The sequence below is a fragment of the Debaryomyces hansenii genome (genome assembly GCF_000006445.2).
Source record: "Debaryomyces hansenii CBS767 chromosome F complete sequence".
NCBI lineage: Eukaryota > Fungi > Ascomycota > Pichiomycetes > Serinales > Debaryomycetaceae > Debaryomyces > Debaryomyces hansenii.
This window is the reverse complement of record NC_006048.2, coordinates 896,972-917,072: the sequence shown is the minus strand read 5'-3', so window position 1 is coordinate 917,072 and position 20,101 is coordinate 896,972. Positions and strand designations below refer to the sequence as shown.

At 36.2% G+C, this 20,101-nt stretch overlaps 11 protein-coding genes across 11 annotated transcripts; 6 read left to right on the top strand and 5 right to left on the bottom strand. All coding sequences in view use genetic code 12, as the record gives it.

Moving 5' to 3' along the window:
* Window positions 1-22: 22 nt before the first annotated feature.
* On the bottom strand, window positions 23-2,026 carry DEHA2F10648g (DEHA2F10648p; the record flags this gene model as incomplete). Its single annotated transcript, XM_460826.1, has 1 exon — window positions 23-2,026. The coding sequence occupies one exon, from the start codon at window positions 2,024-2,026 to the stop codon at window positions 23-25; it is 2,004 nt and encodes a 667-aa protein (XP_460826.1).
* Window positions 2,027-2,192: 166 nt separating this feature from the next.
* Window positions 2,193-3,350, top strand: DEHA2F10626g (DEHA2F10626p; the record flags this gene model as incomplete). Its single annotated transcript, XM_002770746.1, has 1 exon — window positions 2,193-3,350. One exon carries the CDS (start codon window positions 2,193-2,195, stop codon window positions 3,348-3,350), a length of 1,158 nt encoding a protein of 385 aa, XP_002770792.1.
* Window positions 3,351-4,035: 685 nt separating this feature from the next.
* Window positions 4,036-4,134, bottom strand: DEHA2F10604g (DEHA2F10604p; the record flags this gene model as incomplete). Its single annotated transcript, XM_002770745.1, has 1 exon — window positions 4,036-4,134. One exon carries the CDS (start codon window positions 4,132-4,134, stop codon window positions 4,036-4,038), a length of 99 nt encoding a protein of 32 aa, XP_002770791.1.
* A 289-nt stretch (window positions 4,135-4,423) lies between these two features.
* Window positions 4,424-5,881, top strand: DEHA2F10582g (DEHA2F10582p; the record flags this gene model as incomplete). Its single annotated transcript, XM_460824.1, has 1 exon — window positions 4,424-5,881. The coding sequence occupies one exon, from the start codon at window positions 4,424-4,426 to the stop codon at window positions 5,879-5,881; it is 1,458 nt and encodes a 485-aa protein (XP_460824.1).
* A 3,629-nt stretch (window positions 5,882-9,510) lies between these two features.
* DEHA2F10560g (DEHA2F10560p) lies at window positions 9,511-10,530 on the top strand (the record flags this gene model as incomplete). The annotated part of the gene is made up of 1 exon (XM_460823.1): window positions 9,511-10,530. One exon carries the CDS (start codon window positions 9,511-9,513, stop codon window positions 10,528-10,530), a length of 1,020 nt encoding a protein of 339 aa, XP_460823.2.
* A 24-nt stretch (window positions 10,531-10,554) lies between these two features.
* Window positions 10,555-12,297, bottom strand: DEHA2F10538g (DEHA2F10538p; the record flags this gene model as incomplete). Its single annotated transcript, XM_460822.1, has 1 exon — window positions 10,555-12,297. The coding sequence occupies one exon, from the start codon at window positions 12,295-12,297 to the stop codon at window positions 10,555-10,557; it is 1,743 nt and encodes a 580-aa protein (XP_460822.2).
* Window positions 12,298-12,424: 127 nt separating this feature from the next.
* Window positions 12,425-13,903, bottom strand: DEHA2F10516g (DEHA2F10516p; the record flags this gene model as incomplete). The annotated part of the gene is made up of 1 exon (XM_460821.1): window positions 12,425-13,903. One exon carries the CDS (start codon window positions 13,901-13,903, stop codon window positions 12,425-12,427), a length of 1,479 nt encoding a protein of 492 aa, XP_460821.2.
* A 257-nt stretch (window positions 13,904-14,160) lies between these two features.
* Window positions 14,161-14,625, top strand: DEHA2F10494g (DEHA2F10494p; the record flags this gene model as incomplete). The annotated part of the gene is made up of 1 exon (XM_460820.1): window positions 14,161-14,625. One exon carries the CDS (start codon window positions 14,161-14,163, stop codon window positions 14,623-14,625), a length of 465 nt encoding a protein of 154 aa, XP_460820.1.
* An 828-nt stretch (window positions 14,626-15,453) lies between these two features.
* DEHA2F10472g (DEHA2F10472p) lies at window positions 15,454-15,780 on the bottom strand (the record flags this gene model as incomplete). Its single annotated transcript, XM_460819.1, has 1 exon — window positions 15,454-15,780. The coding sequence occupies one exon, from the start codon at window positions 15,778-15,780 to the stop codon at window positions 15,454-15,456; it is 327 nt and encodes a 108-aa protein (XP_460819.2).
* A 1,268-nt stretch (window positions 15,781-17,048) lies between these two features.
* DEHA2F10450g (DEHA2F10450p) lies at window positions 17,049-18,758 on the top strand (the record flags this gene model as incomplete). The annotated part of the gene is made up of 1 exon (XM_002770744.1): window positions 17,049-18,758. One exon carries the CDS (start codon window positions 17,049-17,051, stop codon window positions 18,756-18,758), a length of 1,710 nt encoding a protein of 569 aa, XP_002770790.1.
* Window positions 18,759-18,989: 231 nt separating this feature from the next.
* Window positions 18,990-19,820, top strand: DEHA2F10428g (DEHA2F10428p; the record flags this gene model as incomplete). Its single annotated transcript, XM_460818.1, has 1 exon — window positions 18,990-19,820. One exon carries the CDS (start codon window positions 18,990-18,992, stop codon window positions 19,818-19,820), a length of 831 nt encoding a protein of 276 aa, XP_460818.2.
* Between the last annotated feature and the right edge of the window lie 281 nt (window positions 19,821-20,101).

Sequence of the window (20,101 nt, the reverse complement as noted above, 5' to 3'; positions counted from 1 at the left end):
TATTAAGAAATCTTTATTTGATTTAATTCGTAGATTTTGGCTTCCTTCTCTTACTTCTGTTATTTCGCTTAGAATTTTTCCTCTTGTATTTATCAAGTAGATTTGAATAACCAGAGGTATTCTGCGAAGTTCGAAGTGGCTGTTGGAAATGATCATACATGTGATCTTCTATGTAAACATCTCTAGTGAGTACAACATAAGATAAGATACAGATGATAATCATAGTATTCAAAATTGAAAGTCTTTTTTGAAACTTTAACTGATTTCCTAATATTGTCATTTTATGATGTGATTCTTCAAGCAAACTTTGATGATTATTTTCCTGGGCCTTGAATAATTTGGATGCCTCAACTTGGATACTAAAATATGCGTTCTTGAAATAGGATATTTGGTTATGCATGGTGTCATTAAATGAATTAATTAACGATTCAAAATTTGATGACTGTCGCTTTTCTAAATTTGTAAAAGCTTGAGAAAGCAATTTACTTTGTTCTTCGATGTATAGTAAGGATAAACTAGCATTTGATTCTAAAAGAGATAATCTTTTCATTATATTTTTATAGATTGATTCCTGTGTTGTCTTAGTTTCTATTGTTTGTGTAGTTTCCGGCTCATTTATTAATGGATACATTGCATCACAGTAATCACTAGCTGTTGAGTTAATATCTTTTAAAAATTCAGTCAATCCTAAATGAGGTAAAGCCACTCTACATTCCTCATTCTGAATATTAATACCTGTGAAATTTGAAATATCTTTCATAGAATTATTTATTACTAATTCCTCATTCTTAATTTCAGGTTCTCCACCAATGAAAGATTCATGTCCTTCCGCCATCTTGAATTCTTCCATCATTGTTTTTCCATAAACTCTAATGAGTGATATAGGACAATAGAATTCATCACCATAATGACTCAAAATTTCTAATTTTAAATACCTCGCCCAAATAAGTGGATTTTCGATATTGAAAGATTGAACATCTCTTATATTCTCTGCTTCAAATTCACCTAAAACTTTCATTCCAGAAGATCCAACAGGAAACCTGTCTGAAACAGAAATCCGTATTTTACGAAAGTTTGAACTAAAGAATTCAAAATTTCCGATCACCACAGTATCAACAAGAATATCTTGACATAATTCAATAACCACAAATTTCTGTGATGAAGAACACTGATTCAATAAATATGAATCCTTGTTTTCTACTAAGATTGCTGATGCTCCCTTAGCATGAGAGTTAGTTTTAACAATAGTAGCGGCACAACCCACTGATGCATAATTAAATCGATCTTTATATATCTTTCCTTGATCTTCATCCAATGAGACGGGTATTTGGGTACTATTATCTATACCGCTAGTTGTAGGAACTAACTCATTTGCTATCGTTTCTGCTTGAGGTTGAGAATCATTAATCTGTTTATTATCAACAGCTTTTTGACGTTTCCATTCTTCGAACGATAGAAAGTGGCATTCGTCAATAGTCTCGTTAGATTGATTAAGCTGAATATTCTTATTCGTATAATTTTGCACGGGTATAAACGGCTCAGTTGTATTTGTAGAATTTGTAGAGTTTACATCACTGGTGACCTCGAAGTGTGCATTATTTAAATCGTCTGTTATTATACCACTGTCAGACTTGCTTATTTCGGTGAACAAATCCTCAGAACTTGAAACAACGGAATTTTCAGGTAAACTTGAAATTACTTCAGCAGATGTTGTGGATATGATTGAAGTTAATGTAGATAGGACTGTTGATATTGATGTAGATATCGACGTCGATGGGGGTGTTGACGTAGATATTTGCGTAGATTTGGGTGCCGAAGGAGTAGTGTAATTAAGTGAATCTATTTTCGAAAGACTGGTTTGAGGTTTAAAGATATTTCCAGCGTCTAGTAAACATGAGTCTACATTGCAAACAGATTTAGTTAGGCATGAACTTTGGGACGTTTGTAATAATTCTGCTCTTGTAATCTGAAATGTTATGAATAAATGAATCGCCAAGAAAGTCAATCTGTTATCATTGATAATCATAACTTTTTGTCCCAAGAACCTAATTACTTGTGAATGTATAAAATTGGTTTAAATGATAAGGTGTGTTTGTTTGTTTAAATCTCGTGATTGAGTACAAATTATAAATTTTGTTCGATGAGTTTAACGAACTATATAATAAAGTTTTTAATTGTACCTATCTAATAACATGATAAAGACGTTTCCATTGAACTCTAGGGCCAAGACCACAGCATTGAAGCAACCGAAAGAGTTATTTTCTTTTGCTAGAGATATTGATGGTGAATATATCTTCGATTCCACGAAGGTCCAAGATGAGAATTTATCGTACTATTATTTACCTGATGCATCCGTTGATAAGCAAATTGATTTAGGAGCTGGGTACAGTAACTTTAAAAAGATCCCAGAAGAGGAAAATCTTGGAGATTTTCCGGCATTATTGAAAGGAGTGATGAATTATGAGCAAAGCACTGGCACCAAGATAAACAGTGACATAATTACATTCAGAGGTTTGATGACCAAGATATTAACGTTGCCATATAACCTAAAGGACCCTTTGGACTTGCATGTAATTGTATATGATGGACAGCTTTTTATTAAAAATAATGATGAGATAGAATTAAAAAGAAGACAGCAGAATAACCAGCATGAAGATCCATCTAAACAAGAAATGATGAAAAAATTTGAGTATTCTGGATACAAATTCGAGGCAGTAAGTACGTTACCGAAACCATGGGGTGATTGTTCACGCCAGCTAATCGAGAAAAGAAATAAGAAAGTTGTTAATAACTACGAACAATACATATCGGTAGTTAAGACGGGGATTGGAAAGGTTAAATTATTACTAGCAGGTGAAGTTGATTGTTTGTGGGATTATATACCTGAGGATGGCAAGGATATCTTACCTCATTACGTGGAATTGAAAACAAGTAAGGTGATAGAGGCACCAGGACAAGTCGTGAATTTTGAGAAGAAATTATTCAGGACATGGGCACAAAGTTTCCTAATTGGAATTAGGAAGATAGTTTACGGTTTCAGAGATGATAATTTAATTTTACGAAACGTGGAAGTATATAACACTGAGGAAATACCAATTATGTTAAAAGATACCATTAATGTAAACACAAAGATAGTGTGCATGAACGCATTAAAATGGTATGGAGCTGTAATTGAATGGATAAACAATGAAATACCTAAAGATGCCGATAAGCTGTGGTCGTTGACATATGATCCAGGTTCGAAAAGTTTTTCTATAGTAGAGTTGATGCAAGATAGCGAATTGCGAAATAGTGTTATCACTGAAGACTTCAAGGAATGGAGAATCTCTCTTCATAAGACTGAATCGTGATATTGCATGTATGTACTCGAACCCTCCTATATTCACCTTATTTAGCTAATCGTTTTAGCTATGACTATATATGTCTAATTGACTCGTATTCATGACGTAAATCATTGGTCCTATGTAGAACATCGCTTCTTGGCCCCATTACCATTTTTACCACATGAGGCCACCGTCCGCATTTCCAATATACCTGAAAGCCACACCTTTTGTGATTATGGGCCGACGTCAATTTTCCCCCTCCTCGGCATGTGTAGCCACTAGCTAGATGCAACGTATCAAAAGAATACAAGAAAGATGAATTTCGGAATTGAGACCGCCCGTTTGTTGGCCTATCGTAGTTACTGGTGAGCTACTATATCCTATAATTTAAAACCTTACTTTGTTCACAACTCATATTTTGCATTCAGACGGCCCAGCCCAATTCCTAATTCTAATTCTAATTCTAATTCTAATTTAAATGTCTACGAATATCACATAACGTACTTGTAAAACTTCTCCTGATCTTGATTCCACCCCATCATGTATATTCTAACCTCTTTCTCAAGCGTTGTTCTATTTCTAGTAATCTGTACCGATGGTGGTCTAGTATTGCAGCATTAATAATCGTCGGCCATATCGGGTTGACACAAATCCGGAACCGCGCTCTGATAGATTGTGGAGAAAAAAAAACCAGTTCTTCACATGGCCTCATCTACAGTACTGAAGTTTTAGAACTAGATAGTCCACACTTCAAAGTTTGCTCAATAATCCGTCTACTTCTTGATTGATGGTGCTCAAGGGCTCCTCGCATACCTGTAGGATGTAGAAATGGACCGTACGTCCTCAATTGTGCTAGAAACTCTGCTTTTCTGAACCCCAGGGTCCCCTTGGTGCGATGCTTGGAGTGCGACTTATACCTCGGCTATCTACCCTCAAATTCGCTGGCCACTTAGAAGCATTTTATTATAATCAGCCATTCACCCCGCTTACCTAAAATTACTACGTGATGATATATAAGGAGAATAAATCCTCTTAGAGATTTTTAAAAGGTATCATACAATCTCATCAATTACAGGTATATTTAATACAAACTATTCACAATGGCTCCTGTTTACACTAACTCCAACGGATGTCCAATCCCAGAACCATTTGCTACTCAAAGAGTTGGCCAACATGGTCCATTATTATTGCAAGATTTCAATCTTATTGATTCTTTAGCACACTTCGACAGAGAAAGAATCCCAGAAAGAGTTGTGCACGCCAAGGGATCTGGTGCTTACGGTTACTTTGAAGTGACTGACGATATTAGTGATGTTTGTAGTGCTGCATTTTTGGATACTATTGGTAAAAAGACCAAGGTTTTAACCAGATTCTCCACCGTTGGTGGTGAATCTGGTTCTGCTGACAGTGCTAGAGATCCAAGAGGATTTTCTACTAAGTTGTATACCGAGGAAGGTAACTTGGATTTAGTGTACAACAACACCCCAGTTTTCTTCATTAGGGACCCATCCAAGTTCCCTCACTTCATCCATACCCAAAAGAGAAACCCAGAAACTCACTTGAAGGACCCAACCATGTTCTGGGACTACTTGACTTCTAATCAAGAATCCATCCACCAAGTTATGACTCTTTTCTCCGACCGTGGTACTCCAGCTAGTTACAGAGAAATGAACGGTTACTCTGGTCACACTTACAAGTGGTCCAACAAGAAGGGTGAATGGTACTACGTCCAAGTCCACTTCATCTCCGATCAAGGTGTCAAAACCTTGACCAACGAAGAAGCAGGCGAATTGGCAGGTTCCAATCCAGATTTTGCTCAAGAAGACTTGTTCAAAGAAATTGCCAAGGGTAATGCGCCATCCTGGACTTGTTACATCCAAACCATGACTCAAGAACAAGCTAAGAAGGCACCATTCTCCGTCTTCGACTTAACCAAGGTCTGGCCACATAAGGATTACCCAATGAGAAGATTCGGTAAATTAGTCTTGAACGAAAACCCAAAGAACTACTTTGCCGAAATTGAGCAAGCTGCATTTGCACCTGCTCACACCGTTCCTTACATGGAAGCTTCTGCTGATCCAGTCTTGCAATCAAGATTATTCTCTTACGCTGATACACACAGACACAGATTAGGTACCAATTACACCCAAATTCCTGTTAACTGTCCAATCACTGGTCGTGTTTTCAATCCACATATGAGGGATGGTGGTATGAATGTTAACGGTAACTTAGGATCACATCCAAACTATTTAGCCACTTCCAAACCAGTTGAATTCAAGAATTTTAGCATACAAGAAGAACAAGAAGTTTGGGAAGGGGCTGCTTGTCCATTCCACTGGAAATGTACTGACAAGGATTACTCCCAAGCTACTGCTTTATACAATGTTTTAGCTAAGTATCCAAACCAACAAAAGAACTTAGCTCACAACGTTGCTGTTCATGTTTCTGGCGCTGAAACTCATATCCAAGACAAGGTCTTTGATATGTTCGCAAAGGTCCACCCAGAATTATCCGCCAACATTAAGAAGGAAGCTTTACAACTTTCTCCAAGAAAGTAAATAGGTTATCTAATTAAGGTTATGTATTTATATTCTATTGTGAATCAATATTTATTTATTTATTTTGTATTTTTGTAAGGAACAGAGGGATTCGAGTAATGCAGTATATTGACCCATAGAAAACTTAGACAACTTCTGTTAAACATTTAGAGTCAATTAAGCAAGTTTAAATAGCTACCATATGCTGGTCTCAATAGCAGCTCTAGCCGGAAATTAGAATATATTTATTTATAATTTTGTAGTATTACAAGATTTACATGCACAGGCTGACCCGCACTTGCAAGATGTACCACAGCATGACGACGTAATCTTTGAGCTAGAAGAATTGGATACACTTGTACTTGTATTTGTACTTGAACTTGAATTTACTTCTTTTCCACACATTTAATAATTTGGTTGTTGTTTTGCTTCGATGAAAATTCATTTCGAGTTAACCGAAGTATTTATATGGATTCCAAGATAACGATAAGCCGGAAACTGCTTCCTAATTAGGAATGTCGAGACGGATAAAAAATGAGAACATTGTTGGAGCGTGGAGCGTTCCTAGGCCTCTAGTCACCAAGTAGAGTTATAGCTTAATCAAATTCATGGTTTCTAAACAGTGGCCCTGAGCCAATTATTATAACAACACAACCTCATCGTCCATTTTTCAATTCCCCATTCACAATGATATGACTGAGATTGTGAGTGCATTCCTCCCATGGCAGAATTTTCACTTAGCTTTGATACTAAACGACATTTCTAACATCCATTTAAAGTATACAATTTGTTAATGTCAACTAAAAGAATTCAGAGGTTGTTAATCATGGTCAATTTAATTTTCCATTAAGGGAAAGATATTCATGTACTCGCTGATTTTGAGTTAAGTGAGGTTGTACGCAAATTATCATTCCAACACTTATTATACAAGGAAATAGTGGTGTGGTGACTTTTTTCGATTCTTGTGCTATAAAATTTAAGGGAAAATTGAAAATCACTGGCATAGCTTCTGAAAATGCAAATCTTTTCTTGACGGACGGGGGAATAGATATAGCCCACATATATTATTATCTTAATAATAGACAAAATAATGTGCCTGAGAGTTTTAGACAATTTAATGGTATTCTTTCCTTGTCTTGGATAAAACAGGTCTTCAAAACAATTACTTGCATTCTTCGTTCATCTATTCTTTCTACCACACAATCTCGAAATGTTGCAAAAAGTGCAAATTTCATATAATTTTGCAATAATTTCTGCAAATTTAACTTACTAGTTAACAATTCACAATAATTAATTATGTCCGTTCCAATCCTTTCCAGGTCAAATATAAACAGGGAGAAGCAAAAGAAGCAAGAGAAGCAAAATAGAGAAATATTCGTTCTAATTGTGCCGCTATTGTATTGCAAGGCTTTTAATTCTAAAATTTAAATGTCTACATCTATAAAAGTCTAATTTAGATGACCTTTTGCATCTGCCGCAAGTGCAGCCCATCAACTGTTTTTCGCCTAAAACTCTTATTATTAATAGTGCACAACATTAGCTCTTTCCAATTCAAAAGCAATATAGCAACATACCAAATTTTCATTTTGAATATTGCGGTCAACTCTATTCTCCATATGCATGATCCTTATGACATTCACAAAATCTACTTTCTGCCGAGCTCAATAAACGAACGCGCTATTCAACCACGCTAAACTCCAATTTCTTGGTGATTCTGGATCTGCTATTCACGCTCACCACCTACAATAACTTCTGAAATGGCTTGCATGCTACGCGTTTTACACTGTATTACAAACAGCTAATTTCTTCGTAAAATAATCCAGACCAGGATGCAAACAAACGTTTAGAACAAGACGTATCTGCTAATACACTCTATTTCTCCAGTCGATTCTGTATGCTTGGGGTAACCTGGATCTTAATTGCTGCGATTTCGGGTTGTTTTGATCTTTGTGTAATTTTTCACTTGAAACATGACTATATACTACAAGTAGCTGCTTCCGATTCGCGGTGCAACCGAGAACTGTCAAATGTAGGAATCGGAATCCGATACTCCACAAAGATTGGAATCGCAATATGATTACATAACAATAAGCCAGTCATATGCTTTTGGAGAATTCAAGCAATATCATGCTGAAGGTATCAATTGTGCCAGAGTGAATAAGTGGTGCCAAGTTTGATAGAAATAATTGGCCACGAATGTTCATACGAATCCAGATAATTCAATATTTAGCTAGTACATTTCAAGCATCGGAAAGACTCAAAACGCAGCATAGCGAAATGGAACAATCTGGAAAGGTCTTTAATTAGAAGCGACGTAAATAGAGGCTATTACGTTTCAATTGTACAACTAACATGGCGTAGAATCCTAACTGGCCTTTGAACTTTAAACCGATAGCTAAATACACGTGACTGGAACAATAGATTATGACCCCTGTAAAATCTAAAGAACAATAGTGCATGGAATTATAGCCACTAACTGGAGGAAACCATTATGACCTTTTGGGAAGTGTAGTTACTATGCAGAAAGTCAGGTACTAGGTACCCTGACGTAACATAATAGGGACATTAGGGGGATAATGTGGAAATGTTCATGATTCATAAACACAAAGCTGGTTGAATCAAGTTAACAGCCGTGTAGCAAATAATAGGCTATACATGCAAAAGTATATAAGGAATGGTAATTCCCAATGAATGGGCAAATTTTTATCGTTAGTATTTCATATATCAAGTGATATTATACAAATTAATTACAATAGACAAAACATATTAATATAACATAATGGGTATCAACGCTTTACAATTCGCTGTCAGTGACGTTCAAAGTGCTGCTGGTAGTGCCGGTGACTCTGTTGCCTCCGCTGTTGGTGGTTCTGGAAGCAGTGTCACCTCCGCTGTTGGTGGTTCTGGCGATAGCCTCAGCTCTGCTATTGGTGGTGGTGCCGACTCTATTTTAGGTAGTGCAACTTCTGGTGCTGCCGGTGCTGCTCAATCCGGTTTGGAATCTGCCACTTCTGGTGCAGGTGGTGCCTTAGCCTCTGCCTCTTCTGGTGCAGGTGGTGCCTTAGCTTCTGGCTCTTCTGGTGCAGGTGGCGCCTTAGCTTCTGGCTCTTCTGGTGCAGGTGGCGCCTTAGCTTCCGGTTCTTCTGGCTCTGGTGGTTCTATGGCTTCTGGTTCTTCTGGATCCGGTGGCTCTAGTGCCTCTGGCTCTTCTGGTTCTGGCTCTGGTGGTTCTATGGCTTCTGGTTCTTCTGGATCCGGTGGCTCTAGTGCCTCTGGTTCTTCTGGTTCAGGCTCCGGCTCAGGATCTAGTGCCTCTAGTGGCTCTGGTTCTGGTTCAGGCTCTAGCTCAAGCTCCGGATCTGGATCTGACTCCTCCTCCTCTTCTGACTCATCTGCTTTGTCCCACGTTGACTTAGGTGCTTGGAAGAAGGCTGCTGCTGTTGCCGGTATTGTTGGTTTCAGTTTCCTTTTCAATGTCATGTAAGGTACTTTTGACTTCTGATATCTGATTAATTTAATGATTTTCTATGACTTTAAAAGTTAAACTGCTATTTTATATGTATTTTACGAACTAATAAATATTATAATTCTTTTATATTTCGCAGCAAAGTATAACAGTTCGATCACGTGGAAAGTTTTGTAGTACATGGATGAGCTATAGAGAGCCATTAGGTGAATACGATTGTCATATAGATAATACACGGAATATGCCTCCAGACACCACTATAGTCTCAAAATCAAAGAAAGGCAAACCCGCCAGACTCCAAGTTGACCCTGAATCTATACCTGACGATGATAGACCACCACAAACTGGAAATGTATTCAATATATGGTTCTTGAAGTGGTCAGGAGGAGATAGTTCAACCAAGAATTACACGAAGCTGAAGTTCAGAGTAAATATCAAAAAAGATTCAGGTTATACGAAAGCTCCGTCTAATGCTCCTTTATGTCTATTTTTTGCTCGAGGATGTTGTTATTTGGGCAAAAAATGCTCATATTACCATAGATTACCAAGCGACACAGATTATTTCATTCCTACGCAAGATTGTTTTGGAAGAGACAAAACCAGCGATTATAAAGATGATATGAATGGAGTAGGGTCGTTCAGTAAACTGAATAGAACCTTATATATAGGAGGACTTCACATGGATGATAAAATGGAGAATACGCTAACCAAGCATTTTCAGGAATTTGGATCGATTGATAAAATTCGGGTGCTTCATAGTAAAGCCTGTGCATTTGTTACATTTCGTACCGAGAATGAAGCACAGTTTGCTAAAGAAGCCATGCAGAATCAATCCCTAGATGGGAATGAAGTCCTCAATATAAGGTGGGCGAATGAAGATCCAAATCCTGAAGCACAGAGACAAGAGAAGAGAAGGTTAGAAGAGGTAACCGTTAATACAGTAAAAAATTTATTAGACCTGGTTTCACAAACTGAAAGAAAGACAAAAAAAGTTACAGTAGAGGTCCCTGATGAAATTGAAGAAACTGAATCGTCTTCGGAAATAAAGGCATTACCATCTCTGGAGACGTCATCAGGCTTGTTCAACAATTCTTCATTAAATGCACTTAAACAATTTCAATCCAAGAAACGAAAAATAGATAAACCTCAACCTAAAGAGAATTTACCTACAATGTTAGGATATTCAAGTAGTGATGAAGAATAAATTATTTTATATAATGTACAATATTTAATCTCGCAATATTTGTGATTGTGTAGAAGAATGTTTTAATAACCATTCAGGACATTTTTTCTTGCCTTTATTTAAAAATTTTTTTAAATCTAGAAATACCTCAGAATCTCCATCATCAATAAATGTACAACTTGTGCCCTTATTACCTGCACGTCCTGTTCTACCAATTCTATGAATATACTCATCAAATTTTTTAGTCATTTGATAATTGACTACTAATGAGACATTAGGTATATCAATACCTCTTGCAGCAACATCCGTTGCAATCAATATTTTATCTTTACCTTCACGAAAGCTATCAATCGCACGTTCACGGGCCTCTTGAGACTTGGATCCATGAATCACTGTGTTGTCAGAAAACCCCTTCCTACTTAGTTCATACGCTAATTCTTCACAGGCTTTCTTGAAATTCGCAAATATGATTATAGAATAGTTTCTATTCTCATCCTTGTGAAATCTCAATATACTAAATAATTTATCCAATTTCTTAGGGTCTAAAATTTCATCAGATGATTGACGAGCGCCAAAATATTCGAATTGCTGGTTAATATTATCAACAGCTTCACCCACATTTCCGATGAACAAATATCCTGGTTTCATTAGATAGTTTTTGGTAATTTTTTCAATTGGGGGAGAAATGGTAGCCGTAAACATTAGTGTTATCCTTTTCTTAATATTGAAGATCTTTCCATCGATAGTAGTTTCAAGTTTTTCACTCGCTGGTAAGTAATTCAATATAGATTGTAAAGACTTTTCAAATCCCATATCGATCATTTTATCAGCCTCATCCATGGTAAAGAAGTAACAATTACTTAAGTTAATAATTCCACGTTCTAATGAATCAATTAGTCTACCAGGTGTGGCAACTACTATATGAACACCATTACGAACACTATGTACCGTTTCCTCATATTGATGACCCCCAATTATGGTGACAACATTCAAATTAAGTTTATCTCCAAATAGTTTTGCTTCTTTCGTGATTTGTAGCGCTAGTTCTCTGGTTGGAGCCAAAATTAATCCTAGAGGTTTATTAAAATTCGATTCTTGTTGATGTTCATATAATAAGTAGTTAGAATCAACAGATAGAATATACGAAAATAATGGTAACAAAAATGCTAACGTTTTACCAGAACCAGTTTCCGCTATACCGACAATATCTCTTCCATTTAATGCTAACGGTATAGATGCCCTTTGTATTGGAGTAGGGCTATCGTAACCCAAGTTTTTAATTAGAATGTTTAACAATTTTGCAGGCAATTTGGATTCAGCCCAACACCTCAATGGGTTTTCAATATCACCCCCTTTAGAGGTTATATTATAGTCTTCTTTAAATATTCTCCAATCCCGAGTTGTCATATCATCTATTTGCTTTTCGGACCAATGCATGTCAGAAAGTCCAAGATCAGGTGGGTTAGTTCTATTATCGTATCGAACTAGTGGTTGATAATTATTAGATGTATCCTCCTCTTCATCCCAGTCAAAGTTGAAGTTCCTACCTTTTTTTAACTTTTTATTTATCTTTTTCGGTTCAGGATTATCCTCTATGGAATTATTATATCTCTTTTTAGCCCCATTATTAACGGTTGATTGTTGACGCTTTTTATCTTGTATCTCTTGGTTTCTCTGTAGACTTAATTTTTGCCTCTCCAGCTTAGACAAAAATTTTGGCTTTGATATCACTTCCGCCGATTGTGACTTACCAATGAGCTCCTCCACAGATATTGGTCTCTTACTCATAATTATCTCTAAATAGAAGGGCTCCTTCTAGAGATGAATATTCTCTTATTTTACAATTCAATTCACGTGATACTTAAAGATGCAAAATAAAATCAGATAAATTCTCTCTATAATCTATACATTCTAATTATAGTGTAATAGGTGGCTTATTAGACCTCTTTGTATAAATATAACCCAAAACCAATATAGCTGTGAATACACATAACCCTGATGTTATCTGAAAAGTTGATTTATAGCAGCCTGATCCTTTGTCGCAAACATATTTTTCAACATGATGATCCCATTCGGTACTATTTAAATCGTAATAGTAACCAAATATAGTCGTCATTAAAGCTAGACCAAATGTAGTACTCGTATACATAGTGCCCCAAAGGAAACTATAGTTACGCATATTAAATAAATCCGAAATTATCGCAGGATAGCAAGTGAAGCTAAACCCGTAAGCATATCCAATAATACAAGAGGCCAACAGTAGTATTTTGTTAGCCCGACGTAAATCAGAACAAAGGTAAGTCAAGTCAATACAGTTTATGGAATGGCCAGCAAACATCAAGGATAATCCTAGGATCAAAATCCAATGCCTTTGACAATGAAGTTTTCTAACTAAAAAGTCGGATTGAGGTCCCGATGATAATCTGCCAATGAAGGAGCTTATTGCAATCAAGGAAACATGTAAGGCTTGGTGTGATTGTAATGAAGAAGTGCCAGATTTTTGTGATACTTCATTATCGTAATAATAATGTATAGCCTTTAAAATGAATCCAATAGAATAGATATACATTTGACCGAAGCCTTGAATGAGCGAGAGTATAAAATAGTGATACCAAAATATGGGATGCACTAATGACTTCTTCAACGACATAGATTTTAAATCTTTATTGTCCTCCAAATAATCGGAATTATCTTCACATTCTGATTGGTTCGAGATTAGCAACCCAGTCATTTCATCACATTCTACCTGGCCTTCATGGTACTGTTTTTTATCGTCAAAATGCCCATCCACTCTAATGAATAGAAATCCTAACATGATTAGCAAGCCACACGCAACATGCATGAAATACAAAAAGGCCCCTATATCCCCTTTTAAAACCCTAGAAGAGATGAACAGAAACAACAAACTCGAAATCGCAAAGGATGCAATGGTTACGCTCTGAGCAGAACTTTTGTAATTAGGAAAATTTAACGTCACCGCCTTAATTGCACTGAAATATCCAGATACAGACCCAACCCCCACCAAAAACATGGAAAAAAGCAACAAAACCATATTACTATTTGGTCCCAGTCTGTACGAATCATACAACCATTTATACCCGAGCGAAATACTGACACAACTAACAAGTATAGGCAACTGTGTTCCATAAGTATCTGTGATTAGCCCTCCTAATAACCCCCCAAATGCCGTTCCAATCGTAGCACTTATGTTCAAACTTCCTGTCTGCGAAGCATCTAACTGGCATCGTTGCGCTAATTCTGTACTGTAAACCGAATAAACGAAGATTGTTCCCGTTGATAAGGCCACTGGGATCGAAGCGAACAAAATTAGCCAGTGATTTGTAACAGGTAGAAATTCATTCACTTTCTTGATTCCTCGGTGAATAATGTACATTCTACTATTCTATATTGTGAACTCATATACTTACCTATGGTATATAGTTTCAATAGCAGGATAAGATGGTATAGTATCAAGCAGTATGGACCATATCATGTGACAGCAGCCACTTCCAAAAAGTGAACGGGACACAAAGCAAAAGGTCGTGAACCTACCGACTCGACTCTCGACGAGAAGTCGTCGACGATTTTTCACAAGGCCCTCCTAATAGTTTGAAGTATTTTACATCCAAAGCTATAGTAAACGAATTAAATATGCCAGTTGATCCAGAAAAGTTAGCTAAGTTACAAAAGGCCTCTGTTGCCAAGAAGGTTGGTGGTTCAAGAGTTAAGGCTAAGAAGAATGTCAAGACTGAACAAGATGACACCAAATTGATCGAAGCTTTAGGAAAGTTGAAGGCACAAAAGATTGAAGGTATTGAAGAAGCTAACTTCTTCAAAGAAGACGGTAAGGTTTTGCACTTCAATAGAGTCGGTGTCCAAGGTGCTGCTCAACACAACACCTTTGCTTTGACTGGTTACCCACAAGAAAAGGATGTTACTCAATTGATCCCACAAATCTTACCTCAATTGGGTGCTGAAAACTTGGAAATCTTGAGAAAGTTGGCTGAACAAATTCAAGCTGGTAAGAACCCAGAATTGAATGCTGGCGGTGCCGAAGGTGCTGAAGAAGACATCCCGGACTTAATTGAAGGTCAAAAATTCGACGACGTCGAATAAGCTAATTACACTGTTAGAGGATATGAATGATTGTTAATATTTATCATTCGATGCCGTGCAATTCTGCCGTTAAGATTTTGGCTGGATGAATGTTGGTACTCGTTAAAATATTTATTTTTCCTCGTATTTAAGGCATGAGTAATTTTATTACTTTATATACGGATAATGATATCGCTAAATATTGAATATCTACTGTACGTAATCTCATATTATGTATACTTACTCGTGTATTGCTCTGTATGTATCAGGCGTAATAATCTAATCCCAAGATACCTATAAGCCAAGCTGGTATTTTATGGACGTTAAAGATTGAAAGGACTTGATTACAACTGTAACCTTCTTCTCAAACAGTATATCAAAGTCAAAATTTAGCTCTTTATGACGATGATTGATTGAATTCACTAATGTCTTGAATTATTCCTGTAGTTTATAATTGTTGTGCATTTTGTTTAGTTCTGTATGCCCTATGCGTTCTATTATGTGCATGCGAGACATAAGTCTCCGTATATTCTATTATACACTGTACTCATGCTACGGTACTGCCTAAGGTAGGATGACATATCTGCACATTTAGTGTGTGGTTGAACAGCTATACCTGGCTGGAAAGTATAGCATACTTTGTGCACCTAAACTATGGTATACGAGGTAAAGTGCAGCGAACAAAATAATTGCGACTCTTATCTACCTCTCTTATTCTCCTTGGGAATTCCATAATCTCAACGTGGCCTTGATCTGTTTATTCATTAGACTCTTCATATTTCTTAGGAATTCCCTGATTAAACACTTTACATAATTTTCTATATTGAATTTACCAAATACGCATTCAACTTAAACATTATTGAGCAACCCGCTACTTGATAAAATTTCGTATGCCAGCTTCTCGCATAGATACGCTTTGCGACATGTGTTGAACATATCTGTTCGTTCAGCCCTATAATTCTTATGATCCCTTTTCGCTTTGACAGGATCGAATACCTTTACAATTAATTGGTCGTGGCCATTGATAGGTTTCTTAAACAAAGCCTCTACACCTTTCTTATTGACTTTGAAAAGTTTGAACGTGAATCCACATCCAACATTAATCTCGTTAACGCTTGTGAGTGCAATTTCAATAACAGAAAGAGACTGAGCTTTGTTTGGATGCTTCGAATGCATTAATACAATAGTACCTGAATGATATCTCTTTTTCTAAGCGATTACATCCAAATACGCCAAATATTCAATTTTATAGTCTTCTTTAAAGCAAACTCCAAGCAATTTCGTTACAACATTGTCTCTCTGATTTTCTTAAAAGACCTCGAGAATATATCTGTTTTCAAAATAGTCTGCAAATTAGCTGCAAGTCTGGCTTCCGGAATTTTCTTTTTGAATGATTCAAATTCGATATCTGAAAAAGGACCAATTAGACATTCGTATGTTACCTAATTTGCACTAGTACTATGAAGATTATCAGGGTTTAGTAAATTTCCATCGGATCCTTGAAGATTCATACTCGGTAAACGGCATAAACGGCATAGCACATAAGAATATAAATAATTCTTTCCATTCATTTTGATGATCGTCAAAATTCCCTTAAACTTTCGAAGAATCTTATTGATCTAAGACTTTTTATTTAAAATTAAAAAATTTAAATATTATTTCTGTATGACTGACATTATGATTCAGACTCTTGTCGAATCTTTCAATATCCTCACCCCCTTCCAAAAAAAGTCTCTTAATATGATTAGCAAAAGTGTCATTGCTCATCCTAGTTAATAACACTGGACAATAATTCTCTCCATTTTCTCTTGTAGGACTGGTTCATTGTATAGAAAATTAAATAAAGTGCTTATTTGGGGAATAATTGGACTTTTACAGGGTCCATCAAATGACCGCTCGTTACGAAAAAAGTTTTGGTTATGCCCTTATCAAGATTTAAGGAAAGTCATATTTAACAGGATGAATGAAGGCATAACAACTTTATTATGCTCAATTCTAACGCTAGACAAGGGGAAATTATATAATATTTTGACTTAGCGACAAACCATCAAAATGTAGTGTAATGAAGTCGCACTAAGGATGTGGTGTGCAAACGATTTCATAATAGCTGCGATAACCTGCAGAACATCCCGCGTGAATATTTCGGAGCAGCTGGAATGCCAACGACAACTCCTGCACGATTACACTAGTTTATTGAAGCCTTGGATACGTCAACATGTACGATGTCATGTGTCGAATGGATTACGAGCTATAATATTAAATATCGGCATCGTTGGAGTAGAGGGGGCTTTAACGAAACAATACTACGGAATTCGAGGGACGCCCTTTTTAGGCGAAAGCAACCTTACCGGAAATTATTGTGGCCAAGGTAAACTATAAATACTCCTGAATCTGCCAGGTTAAATATTAATCTTTCGAATCATTGAATATCAACTCAATTGACAATGACATTATCGAAACACATAAACGCTGAAGATTTGGAATCCAAGTTATTAAAACAGACCAAAAAGACAGTCTTAGATAACCACGAGGAGTATATATTTAAATATAGCGCAAATGCTACAGTACCAAAATATGAAATTCCTGAAAAAAGTTCCAATAGCGAATTAGTGTATAAATACATCAGTGAGGAATTGTCTTTGGACGGGATTCCTACATTGAATTTAGCTTCGTTCGTGAATACGAATATTGATGACATTCCATTGAGATTGGCTTCTGAGAATATTACGAAGAACTTGGCGGATAATGATGAATATCCGTCATTGATCGACATTCAAGGTAGATGTGTTACGATTTTGAGTAACTTGTGGAATGCCCCAAGTACAACTGACAAGGAATCAGGTAAGAAGGTAATCAATTCCATTGGTAGTGCTACTACAGGTTCGTCTGAAGCCATTATGATGGCTGGGTTGGCAATGAAGAAATCTTGGCAAGCTAGGCAAAAGGCAAATGGTAAGTCTATTGCAGAACCAAATATTCTTATGGCTTCGTGTGCACAAGTTGCATTAGAGAAATTTGCCCGCTACTTTGATGTCGAAAATAGAATAATCCATATCAATGAAAAATCGGGTCACTTAATTGACACAACCAAAATTAAGGAAAATATTGATGAGAATACTATAGGTATTTTTGTAATTTTAGGTTCAACATTTACTGGTGCATTTGAGCCTGTTGAAGAAATTTCCAAGCTTTTAGATGAAGTTGAAAAAGAAAGAGGAATTGATGTCAAGATTCATGTTGATGGTGCTAGTGGTGGTTTTGTTGCTCCTTTTGTTTATCCTCATTTGAAATGGGATTTTTCGATCGATAGGGTCATTTCCATCAACACATCGGGACATAAATTTGGCTTAACTTCGGCTGGTTTAGGATGGATTATTTGGAAGGACAACAAGTACTTGCCTGATGATGTCAGATTTAAATTAGATTACTTAGGTGGAGTTGAAGAGACATTTACTTTCAACTTCTCAAGACCTGGGTTCCCTGTATTATTTCAATATTATAATTTCTTGACTTTAGGTAGAGAGGGATACACCAAAATTTTCAATTCATGTATTCAGAATGCAAGATTATTATCCAATTTCTTGGAAGAATCAGGTTACTTCGAATGTCTTTCAGTTATTCATAAGGGAATTGATAAAGAAAGACAAGCAAAGATCTTCACAAGGGAACACAATGATAGTTCCAAACATTCCAAAAAGGCAGTAGTAAATGAGGAATATGAACCTGGCTTACCTGTTGTTGCCTTTAGATTCTCGAAGGAAATCCGAGAAAAGTATCCGGACATTCCCCAATCGATTCTTTCTTTGTTGTTAAGAAATAAGGGGTACATTATTCCAAATTATAAATTAAGTCCAGATGAACAAGATATCGAGATATTGAGAGTTGTTGTTCGTGATACGTTGGGATTAAACTTGCTAGACAAGTTGATGAACGAAATTGTTTCGACTATCGAATTATTAATTAATGCTACTGATACTATTACGAATCTTTCTACCAAAGAACAATCTTCAGAGAAGAACGAGATGATTTACAGCATGTTATTGTCAATCGCTTCTAATGGGGGTGAAGATCTTAAGGAAATTAAACAACAGATTTTGAAAGATAACAATGAACAACACCGTAAGCATGCCAAATCTTACCGTGGTACATGCTAAGTTTCTTATCTTATTGGATTAAAGTATATAGGCTAGCGTTTATAATTTATGGTATATGATGAAAGATATAGTTCTATTGTAGGTAAAAAGCAAGTTCCAAATTTTTCGCAGTCATTGAAACGTATGAGTATGGGAGCAATCATATGTATGAGAAAAATATATAAACTTATTTTCTGCTAAATTTTTTTAATACTAAATTTCTAGAAGACATTACTATAACTTAATACAAGGATGGCAATAAATCAACCAGAGCAGTTAATTACTCATAAAGTGACTACGATTGTTTCGTTGGTATTATCAATCTACGGTAATTTGCGTTATTTAGTTGGTAGATCTCCTTTTGATTCAGACAGTCCATTCAATGTTAGCAACACACCTTTTTCATCAAACATATTAGTTACATTGATATACTGGGGTATATTATACTTACTTCAAATCATTTTTGTTAGTCAGATTTTTATTCCTGCCCAAGAACTGGCTAGAGCAAGAGTTGAGTATTCACAATTAGTCGGATGGCACTTCACTATTTTCAACTTTGCACAATTTATTTGGTCAATGTTGTTTGCTAGAAGACATTTCATTTTGAGTGAAATCGTATTATTGATCAACTTCTTCAATATTTTATCACTCTACTACAGTCACAAAACTTACAGTATCAAACCTTTGAGCAATTGGATATTAATTCACTTGCCAACCACCGCCTTACCATTATCATGGTTATTCTATGCTATTTTCTGGAACGGTGCTGTTATGTTCCATATTCACAAGTTTGTGGGTAGAGTTGTCTGTAATGTTTTGATCTGGGATTTCTTAATTGTTCCAGCAATGTTCATACTCTTCTACAATGATTACGGCGTTGGACTCAGTTCTTCAGTTTTGATGTTTGGTTTGGGGTTAGGTCAATTGCTTACAAAGGCCTTCGCTTTACAATGGATCTTTGCATTTGTTATTGCATCTATTTTATTGGTACTCAGTTTGACCGCAGCAGTTGCCGGATCGTACTATGTTAAGCAAGATACTAGGATCACGGACTCTGAAGCTGCACCTTTATTATCTAATTAGCTTTATACGCTTTTAACTCGTTCGAGCAAAACCTTGTCTTGCTGGTCTCTTCATGGAGCCATGTGGACACTCTCCATTTTATAGTTTGTATATTTCTTATGACCTAAGCGTAATTATTTTCTTTCAATAATATATGCTAGAGACTTACATAGCCCGGTATTATCAAATGTAGTTAGACTTTTGTTCAACGTTCAATTCTCAGAAAGGGGTTGTCATCTTTTGATCATTCTGTGTCATCAAATTCCATTGGCTCGTTCATAATTACAGAGTTGTAGTATAAA